The 10,823-nt window shown below is 40.9% G+C and overlaps 1 protein-coding gene across 1 annotated transcript; it reads left to right on the forward strand.

Moving 5' to 3' along the window:
• Window positions 1–484: 484 nt before the first annotated feature.
• ppp4r2b (protein phosphatase 4, regulatory subunit 2b) lies at window positions 485–10,193 on the forward strand. Its single transcript, XM_038696738.1, has 9 exons — window positions 485–636; window positions 1,337–1,418; window positions 1,745–1,915; window positions 5,028–5,121; window positions 5,237–5,274; window positions 5,392–5,466; window positions 5,585–5,716; window positions 5,814–6,121; window positions 8,635–10,193. The coding sequence occupies exons 1-9, from the start codon at window positions 603–605 to the stop codon at window positions 9,006–9,008; spliced, it is 1,308 nt and encodes a 435-aa protein (XP_038552666.1). The 5' UTR covers window positions 485–602; the 3' UTR covers window positions 9,009–10,193.
• Window positions 10,194–10,823: the final 630 nt, after the last annotated feature.

Genomic DNA, 10,823 nt, shown 5'->3' on the forward strand with positions numbered 1-10,823 from the left:
AAGGGTTTCAAACCAATATAGTCCCAGTTTCGGTTCCTGAATCCAAAAAAAGGGTCTTGGGCACAGCAAATTACATTTTCCAGATTGTACAGACCTACTGACAAAAAACCTGTCCCAGTCTAAAGAACATTGTGTTGCCTGCAATGGATAAACCAAAATTTCTTAGTGTCTTCACATGCTCCAACAAATTCACATTATCACAGATAGGCAGATGTGGGAGGGAGCACAGTAGTGTAGGCTACAGATGTGTTAACATGCATAGGATATCTGTAGATTAAATAACATTACTCATATCTCGCATCTGTGCACTTCATTATACCTCTTAACTGATGTATTGCTATATTATCATTATTTGTTTGATTATATTTGGTTATTATCAAGTATTATCTTTTTTTAAGGTATTTTAAAGGCAGTTATGTCATATGTCTCTGTTGCTCAGAGTGCCCAGTGCAGTGCCTTGTCTGTTGCTGAGCAGGCAGTGACCTCACGGCGCCATATTAAAATGCTCCCTCCTCTTTCCCTGTGAGATCGTAGCTTAGCAGCAGCAGCTAGCCACCAGTCAGATTTTTACATCCTCAAGACTGACAGAGGGCAACGACGTGATGGAAATTGACTCGCTTCAAGAGGCGCTCAGAGGTCACTTCACTGTATTTCGATACTTGTTGTGTTCACGGAGAGTAACGTTATGTGTTTTATACGTGTGCTTTCGTAATTGTAAGATTATAAAAAAAAGAAACCGATTTTATCTCACAAGCTAATGTTGCTAGCTAGCTGCTACTCAGGACAAGCTAACAGGCGGTTTCACGGAAATGGTTAGCTGCCTGTCCAATTCGTTAGCCAGGCAAGAAAACTAACTAAAATATAATGGTTTTCTGTAACCGTTAGTTACTTCCGGGCGTACATGCATTTCCCTTCAGTATTTGACAACTTGCTGACAGATATTTTTGGCTTAGATGAAGTAACTGGCCGGTGTCACCGGCTATCGGTAGACTACTGTTTGCCGGCTACGCTGTTGCGGCTAACTTTACATGCTAGCCAGTGCGCTAACCTTACTAGCGCCCACTAGCCCGCTACGTTATGTAAATAGCTAATGTTTATTAGACAATGTGATCGTTTTCCGCCAAAGTGCAGTCGGAGCCTTGCTAACGAGCTACATTTAGTTGGCTAAAGTAGGTAATCACTGCAGGTAGCCAAACAACTATGCTATAAGCATGGATATCACAAGTGCAGGTTATGCTAGGTTAAATAAAAGCATGTTCTCTGAATCTCAGGTCAAGCTATGCGTAACGCGTTGTCAGTCATAGTATTCACTCGTGGTTTATTTTCTCTCCCTCAGATTTCGATAAGACCGCAAAGAAGGAGGCATGTCCTCTTCTGGAACAGTTTCTATGTCACATTGCCAAGACTGGAGAGACCATGTAAGTGAACATTGCAGGCCTGACATCCCCCCTCTCTCCTACTACAACACACACTTCATTATTTCTTTTTGGGAAACTCACTGTAAAAGTATTCATACTTTTTTTTTTTTTTTAAATAGATTTGCCAATGGATAATTTGACAGGATATATATATATATTTTTTTATATATTTTTTTTTCAGTGTCATTATATAACTATATTGTCTCTTAAATAAAATGTTAGAATAGTATGTAGTAACCATCCATAGTATTCGTACAGTTTTCCCTGTATTCTAATGTGTTTTGCCGGATGTGTTGAGCCTTATTCTGCCTACTATTTTCCTCTAGGGTTCAGTGGTCTCAATTTAAGAACTACTTCCTGTTTAAATTGGAGAAGGTGATGGATGACTTTAAAGCCTCCGCACCTGAACAAAGAGGTCCTGCAAATCCCAACGTGGAGTCCATTCCATTTGAAGATATGAAGGAGAGAATCTTGAAGATTGTGAACGGATACAATGGGTAGGTGTCCTCTAGCTCACCTTGTTTGCCGCACAGATATCTGTAGACTATAACATAATTATTATGTCCTGTGTTGACTGTAAAATGCTATTGTACTGTGGATTTTGTCGGCTTTTTTACATTAGTAGCGTACTTCGTAAGGCTTTTCATTGTGACTCAAATTGCATGGCAAGGTCTGGCTCCACTGATAACATCGTTTAAATCTGTGTGTATTCGATGTTGCTGGAGTAATGTACTCTTCTTTTTTTTTTTTTGTTTTTTTTTGTTTTTTTTTTCTCTGTGTGGGCTAAAGACCAGGAATGTATCTGAAATCACTCCCAATTTACTATGTCGTGCACTATATATTTACCCAATTTTATTGAGTGTCTGAATTCTTAGTGTCAAATTGTCCTACATAGTGCCCTGCAATATTCCTGCAGTTGAACCACTAAATATCCTACAATGCGTTTTATAGTATAGATGCAAGAATTACTGATGCTTAACACGTCAGTGGTTTTGAAAAATAATGATGAATTATAAATGTCGTAAATCTCAATTTATTTAAGCTTAGGGCTGTCGCGATTACCGCAAATGGTGAAGGGGTGGTGCCGGCGACGCAAAGGCCTTTTGCCTTCAATGGGGCGGCTGTGGCTCAGGAGGTGGAGCGGGTTGTCCGTTAATCGGAAGTTCGGCGGTTCAATCCCCCGGCTCCTCCAGGCTGCATGTCGAAGTATTCTTGGGCAAGATACTGAACCCCAAATTGCCTCTGGTGGCTGTTCCGCCAGTGTATGAATGTGTGTGAATGGTGAATGCATATGTAGTTTTAAAAGTGCTTTGAGTGTCAAAAAGACTAGAAAGGCGCTATACAAGTATGGCGCATTTACTTTGCGTGAGTTGAAAATTTCAGCGAATGTACTCATGCGAGGAAAGCACCATAACTGTTAGAGGACAGATTGTGCTGTACGTGAACTTGAAAGTTGTAAGTGTTGCCATGTGTCCTGCCATCTCTTTCAATTATTTTGTTGTTCCTCAGAACAACCTCAGACGCCTTTTTGGAGGAGGATAGTGACTAGTCTGTATAAAAACATTCGTGAAGATCCTTCCGCTTCGTTCAAATACAAGACTTATTACGTCAAAAACTAATTCTCTGGTTGACTTTCAACAGAGCCTCTTAAACTCTTCAAATAGTCTAAACAATGTGGTCACTAATCGGTTTCAGTCCTCCACTCTAACTCAAACAAAAGGAACTTCCCAAGCTGTCACCCAGCCCGTCTTTATACCTGTGAAATGACCTAGTAAGGAGGAGTCGAGGAAATCATTTTTACTGACATTAGTTAACAGTTATTTCAAGTTTCTTAAATCAAAATCCATAGTCTAAATTTCATTCAAATCATCTTGTTTTACTATAAATTAGTGACTTAATTGGAATAAACTTATTATGGCTCCAACACTGTGTTTTACTGTTTATTTTAAAGGTTAGCTAACTTGGCGTTAGCATATTGCACAGCTAATGTGGCTAGCAGGCTCAGTGATGTTGGTCTAACATTGTGATACTGAGGGACAGTTGAGAGAAACTGAACGGTAAGCTTCATTTGAAGCTCACTAAGGAGCGTACTGTGTCGGATGCCTGCAGCTGTTTTTCATGTTGCTTTCTGTGGAAGCTTAATTATATCATTAACGTTACTACAGTGAAGTGGTTGGTTATGGACAGCCCATTCTGCTCCGCACCTGTGTGTGAGTGTGTGTGCGTGCGTTGCTGCTGTATTTAAATGTACTTGATAGACCTGAAGATAGCGATATAGCTAACGCTACGTGTGAAAAAGACATGGTCAAACTACTAAAATGAGTTTGCTTTGCAATGTTGTTGACTAGCATCGGCTCCGAACCATAAAGCTGCAGTTAGCGGCTCGCTGTTCAGTGAGGTGAGATCCACAGACACACTTACTATGCTATATGGCACCAAATTACTTCATTGATGAAAAATGCAATCATACTGCACTGTTGAGCCCCAACATATTAGCGCGGGGGAAATTACTGCACCGCGACAGCCCTACTAAGCTCACTGTAAACCATTGGGTGTATATTATATAGGGAGTAGCGAGTGAGTGAACGAGGAAGTGATTTTAGACACAGCCCAGGTCTCTCTCAGGAGTGTTGGTTTGAAATTTTAGGAAACTTAAGACAAGAGGTCTTCATGGGTTCAACATTTTGGACTTGATCCAAAACAGACTTGTGGAACTTGAACCCGATGTGCATATATTCATTTTAAAATAAAGATACCCCATCCAATGGGACCTGAGGACAGTCACCTGGCCTAAAATAGAGGCGACCCAAAATAAAGTCAGTTCAAACAGACCCAAATAGAAAGATGAAGAGTAGCAAAACATAAAATGTTCCCCTGTATTTCACAGTTCGCCTTCATATTGCTTCAATAAACTTTTTTTCTATTGCAATGATTATGAAGCAACACAAGATAAGACATGATTGTGAGTGTGCTCAGATCCATCCCTGTATTAGACGTGTTGATACACAGACCCAAGACCCTCTGCAATAGAACGGGAGCCGACCCAGTAACACTAAATATAGTTTGGACCCAGCTCACCTCGGGTCCAGGGTCCGGTCTTGGTTACTAGGAACCGAGAATACCTGTGACAACCTCTACACCCAGCACGAACAGGTAAAAGGATGTGTAAAGGATCACAAATGTTGGAGGTGTTTTTTAAAGGGTGGATGGATTTACTTCATTAAAGTAATAGAGCCAAAATGATTAGTCGATTGGTTGGACAGAAAATTGCAACAGCAGTCTTTTTATTTTTTAGCAAAACTGTAAAAAAAAATCCCTGGTTCCAGCTTTTCCAAAGTGAGCACTTCCTGCTTTTCTTTGTCATAACTGATTGTAAACCGAATATTTTTAGGTTATGGAGCGTTGGTTGGACAAAACAAGACATTTGGGCTCTGGGAACTTGTGATGGACAACTTTCACCTTCCTTTAATAGGCTCCCCCTGTCCCTGAGTGCTTACCAAACTGACCGAATTAAAGACTGAAACAAAATGTTTAAGTAAATTTCTGTGGAAGAATGACACATTTCCATTTACTAAATATTGAGTCTAATCTGTTTTTTCTTAATTTTAGAATTCCATTTACGATCCAGCGCTTATGCGAGCTGCTCACAGAACCCAAGAGGAACTACACAGGAACAGATAAGTTTCTTCGGGGGGTGGAGAAAGTAAGTCCTAAGCACTATTTTTTTCATAATAATTTTTGTTATTTTTATGAAGTTGTTAACCTCATGCCACTTGCTTCCACTTATTTGGAATTGTTGTGTTGTTGTTTTCCTCTAGAATGTAATGGTGGTCAGTTGTGTTCACCCAACCTCAGAGTAAGTGTGCTGTCCAAATAAAACACTTTGTATTATAATCAAACGATAACTTAATATGAAGTTTGGGAAATCCACTGGATCAAAAGCTTCATGTTTTGTTTTTCTGAATTTTTGCAGGAAAAATGGATGCAGTGCCGTTAATAGAGTGAATGGAGTGATGCTTCCTGGGAACACTTCTGCTTTTACAGAGAGGTTGTGTTGGGGACATATTTAGTCCTTGATCCTAAAATCATCAACAATGAAATTGTAACAGCTAAAATTTGTCATTATCATTAAAATGCCTTTTTTCACTTCTCTGGCTTTTTACTAGGAAAGTGAACGGTCCTGGAACTCCCCGGCCGCTGAGCCGACCGAAGTTGTCTCTGGCTAACTCACTAGCAGCTAATGGTCTGCCAGACAGCACAGAAAACAAAGAAGAGCAAGAAGGCGACAAAGACTCTAGGTATGTCAGAAACTATAATGCGCCTAGATAACCTTTTCCCCATGTTCACCATAAACCCACTGGAATCACATCTGTATCCTACTTATTTGTTTGTCAGTGAGGTTTCTGCGTCGGGAGGTTCCCTGGGGAATTCAGTGAAGAATAAACACCCTGAAGACGCGGAAGAGGACATGGAAGCCGAGCAGCAAGAGGTGAAGAGACTTAAGTTCAGCAAGGACGAAGAGGAGGAAGAAGATGAGGAGGATGACGAGGAAGAGCAGGAGGTGGACACAATGAGGCCTTTACATGCCGCCTGCCTCTCAAAAGAGGCAGAAGCCATGGTCCAAGAGGAAGACGAAGAGGAGAAAGTCGGATACAGCAAGGAGAGTGAAGCCTCCAGCAGTGCTGCTGCCGCTGAAGACCAAGGTAGGGTTTTTTATGTGCCGTGTGTTACTTGGTAGTTGGTTTCTTTGTGATTCCTTTTGCATTATTGAGGGAAACTATGATATGGGCTGTTAAGACTACACATTCTTCAAAAGTTGAGTTCAGACTGTGGCTCGAATGGCTGCATGTTACACTCAATTACCAGTTTATTTGATACACCTAGCTAAAACTAGTGCAGTCTGCTTGAATTAATGTTCTGTTTTTGTTGGAACTGTTCTAGAGAGGTGCTGATTCAACTGTATTATCATTTTGGAAGCGGCACTTGGTGGTGCTGTTGAATTATATTGCATTATACCAACAGGTGTTTCTATTATTTTGTCCACCCCATTTATATCAATGTGGGTAGGCTAAATAACAGAAACCCCTCTCTGTATAATGCAGTACAGCCCCACAAAATGCAGCCTCCAAATCGATCGTACAGGTGAATCGGCACCTCTCTAGAACAGTTCAAACAAAACGGACCATTAAAACCTTTCATGAAGGGAGGATTTATTAAAGGACTGTTGAATTAGACGTTAGTTTTAGCAACATGCACCTAATAATAAATTGTCGAAATTGAAAATATCTGACCTGTATGAAAGTTTTGTACACCATTTTGTCTGGAAAAAATCATATCCGCATAGTTTGATTTTTCTGTAGCTCTCTAATTATTTCCCCAGTTTGTAAATGTTCATCAAAAACTTTCCCCTGGGGGAACTACCAAAGGTACTGGAGACTGAGCAACATTGCTTGAGCTTGTTTGCAGCGAGTTGCAAGAAAATTTTTATGTGCCGTGTTCTGGGAAGCATATCATTTATATTCTGTTTTTAAAAAAAAAAAAGCTCATATCAACCTAACTTTGTAATTTCGTCTAGTGCTACGTTGTTATATTTGCTGGAAGCGTGCCACAATGACTCTACAGACAGTCCAATGGCCACGTGGTTGATGGTGTTCCAACTATACCGAAAAAATATCTGGAAAAAGATCCACGTTTTAAGCAATTGCAAATTTACGACAAGTTTGCTTTGTGTTTGTGATTTCATGGCATTTTCAGATTGTTGTGGTGACGTTTCAGTTGGACAAAATTTCTAGTCAGTGTTTGGCTTTTGCGCATCATTTAAAATTTGACTAGAATTTTCACTTCTACTGTTGTAACATGTTAAATAGATCAGCAAAGATGTTCACAACACCCAAAGTCTTTCTCATGGCATCTATGTCAGATGAATGTGGGCCATCTAAATTATCCTTGTGAGATAATATTTTTGCATTGTAAATTAGGGGACAATCTCGTTCGGTCTGGACTTTCGGATTGTCTGTTTGATCTGAACAAAAATTACAGATGTGAAACCTCCCTAGGACCACGGTCCAGACCAACAAGAAAAAATAAAATTTGAACTAGGGTTAGGCGATGGCTACAATGAAACATCGGGATTAGCAGCAGTCATCTTATGTGCAGGTGTTCTCGCACAGACATCACTCAGTAAAAAGACTATCAAGTCACAGTGGATTTTTTACGACCAGGTAAGGCAGCATTGAGAACACAGGGTGCAGATGTTGGTTTCAGTTGTTTGATAGGCTGCGTCATTAATAAGCTGACAATGCTGCCGTAAGCTGCCGTGACAATGGATCGCGTGTGGAAATATACAGGAAAAAAAGATGAGTTCTCTGTCTTTTAGATAACTTTATAAAACATACGGCTGCTGGAGAAAATGGAGCAGACGGAGGGAGAGAGAGGCAGGGCAAGCCGGGTGTTTTCCTGAGGTGTGTGAGTGTGGGGAGAAGAGAATCCCGAGGCAGGTGCAAAGCATACTTAAAAACAATAATAAGAATGTCCGTGATCATTAAAACCTGATTTCAAAGAGTGGTATAATGTGAAAATTTGAGATGATTTTTTGCTGTGGGGGCAGGGGTTTTACAATCACGATGCTGGCTCGACGTTGTGATGTCTGTCAGCAATCGCCAATCGTCTATCGGCCCAACCCTAATTTGAACAACCCTCGAGTATAGTTGGTGCTGCAGGAAGAATTCCCGTAATAATAACAATATATTGTTGTGGATATTGTAATCTTGTCAAAGCTACCCGCAGAACTGTTTACAAACCAAACAATGTCAAGTATAGGCAGACGCAGCCCACATAACACTGAACAAAATTATTCAACAACACTTGTTTTTGCCCCCATTCATCATGAGCTGAACTCAAAGATCTTTCTCTATGTGCACAAAAGGCCTGTTTCGCAAATATTGTTCACAATCTGTCAAAATCAATGTTAGTAAGCACTTCTACTTTGCCGAAATAATCCATCCACCTCACAGGTGTGGCATATCAAGATGCTGATCAGCCAGCATGGGTATTGCACAGGTGTGCCTTAGGCTGGCCACAATAAAAGGCCACTCAAAAATGGCCTTTTATTGTGGCCATCTGTCTTAACTTATCTGGAAAGATTGAGGGTAATTACAGTCTGAAGAAACAGACTCTTTGATGTATTTCATCTATTTTCCCACTTTTTTTAACACAGAACCAACAAGCAGCACCCAGGCCGAAGTGTGTGCAGGCCCAGGTCAGGAGGCTGAGCCGGCTGAGAGGGAGGTGCCATGTGGCTCCCAGGAGGAAGGTAGTGACATGGATCAGACAGAGCAGCAGGCACCTGCAGGTGTCCTGGAGAGCCCCGAGACCAGCAGGGACAGTGAGGAGAGCAACAGTGACCCAGTCAGCAGCAGCAGCAGCAGTAGCAGTGGTAGCAACTGTAGCATAGAGGAGAGTGCAGAAGCAGCCCGAGAAGACGTAGCTCTCACTCCCTCCAGCAGTACAACTGAAGCTCCTACAGAGGGCGCCATGGAAAGTGCCATCTTGAACACTGGGACCACGGAGGAGCCCATGGAGCAGGACTAGACTGAAGGCCTCCTTTGCAGCCATGTGTGACCATAAACCAGCTTGTCCTTGAATCCAGCTTGACTGTCACTCGGAATGAGGATAACTGCACCTCGCACACAAGACGAACGCCTCGTCCCGCTTTTGGACACTCCTCCAAAATGGCTACCTGGCATTGACGTGGGCATACAAACACATTTTCATTTGAAGTTTGTTTTTGTTTTTTTTTAACTGGAATATTTTATTGATCTTCTTATCCTCTGCTTTTAAGTTTCTCTTAAAAGGCTTGGTTTCAGCTGCCTTGTGTTTCTTGGCTGGATTTCTTCTTTTTTGGGGGGGCAACGGTGTTGTTCGGATGCTGTGTGGTCTGGTTCTTATGTCATTCACTCCAACCATTTGGACGGGACAAGATTGGTAGTCTATGTTTTGTACCCTTTAAGCCCATTGTACCACACCACCAGGGTTAGAACAGAGCCTGACCCGGCCCCTTATTATGAAATGGTTGAAGATGAGCTGCCGCCACCGTTTCTGTTCCTGACTTAAGCTCATGTAAAAATGTTCTCAAGGCAAGCAACTACCCGAACTTAACACCTCACCACCCCTATGTTACTCCACCAAGATCCACCAGGCAGTTGAGAACATGCATTGTTTTAAAATTTATTTCTCCATCCTTGTGAGATGGGAGACTTTTTTTTCTATTGTGCCCTTATATTATTGTAACCATATTTTTGCAATGATACACTACCAATCCCACTGAACAATACTATGACATGCTACCTTGTAGAGGCGTCTTCTGTAAAATGAATATTTTTTGGATGCATAAAACCACCATAATTTATATGATCAATTAAATTCAAGGAGTTATTTTGGAGTATGTTTTTGTTTCGTCTGCCAGTTGTAGTTTCCAAAACCAGCTGTAAGTACAAAGGTGACTTCTGCTTTCTTTGTATTGTGATGTCACCATGTTGTCTCACCGACCGATATCCAGAGCAGTTTCTGGTTCCAGTTCTACACCTCTTTCTGCAGCTGTACTTTTTGATATTTAGAATTTTAAATTTCTGTAAAGTAGATTTTTGTAGATTGTAATACAGTATGTGTTCACTGCCTTTGTGAAACCATATATTATTGTATAATTTCTGTGTATACTCTGAATGCTTTTGCTTTCAGTGCGGTATTCAGAAACAGCAATAAATGTTAACATTTTTATGCGTGGTGGTCTTGCTTACTTTCACCCAGCATCTCATTTGTTCTGTTGAGTGTGTGCATTACTAGTGTATGTACATGCTGGATTTTGCAGGTTACTGCTGGATACAGTACTTCTCAACAGTGGCATGATTTCACAGCAGACATTTTGCATTGTTATAGAAGGAAAACTCAGGTGTAATTGATAATTCTATTCTATGTTCCAGGGTGCTGGTATAGTTTATGTTGAATCACTGGAATGACAGGTAGGACAATTAACATGGACCTGTTAATCTCAGTAGTTATACCTGTGCTTTTCCTGCTATGACAAGTCAAAATGTCTGCCATGAAAAAGGCCATTTCAGGTTTAAAGCTGTTAGTAGCTCCTCTGCTTTCTCCATTGTATTGTGGGACAGTAGAGCTCCATTATCATTGGCATACTCGAAAATCAAGGGTTTTGTATTATGCATGCTGATATTTGGGATATAGTTTTGATTTTCCAGTATGAACAAAATACACACTGCAAACCCTGTTTAGTATGTTATAGTATGGAATTGAGAGACAGCCAGAATACGTCTGTTGTTAATTGCAACCTAGGTGTAGTTTAGTCTGATTAGTTGGCTGCAAGGTATCTGGTTCCTGAGCAACAGAAAA

Source organism: Micropterus salmoides, unplaced genomic scaffold, assembly GCF_014851395.1.
Source record: "Micropterus salmoides isolate LMB-PRFRI ecotype aquatic unplaced genomic scaffold, ASM1485139v1 Ms_hic_scaffold_4, whole genome shotgun sequence".
NCBI classification, from domain to species: Eukaryota; Metazoa; Chordata; class Actinopteri; order Centrarchiformes; family Centrarchidae; genus Micropterus; species Micropterus salmoides.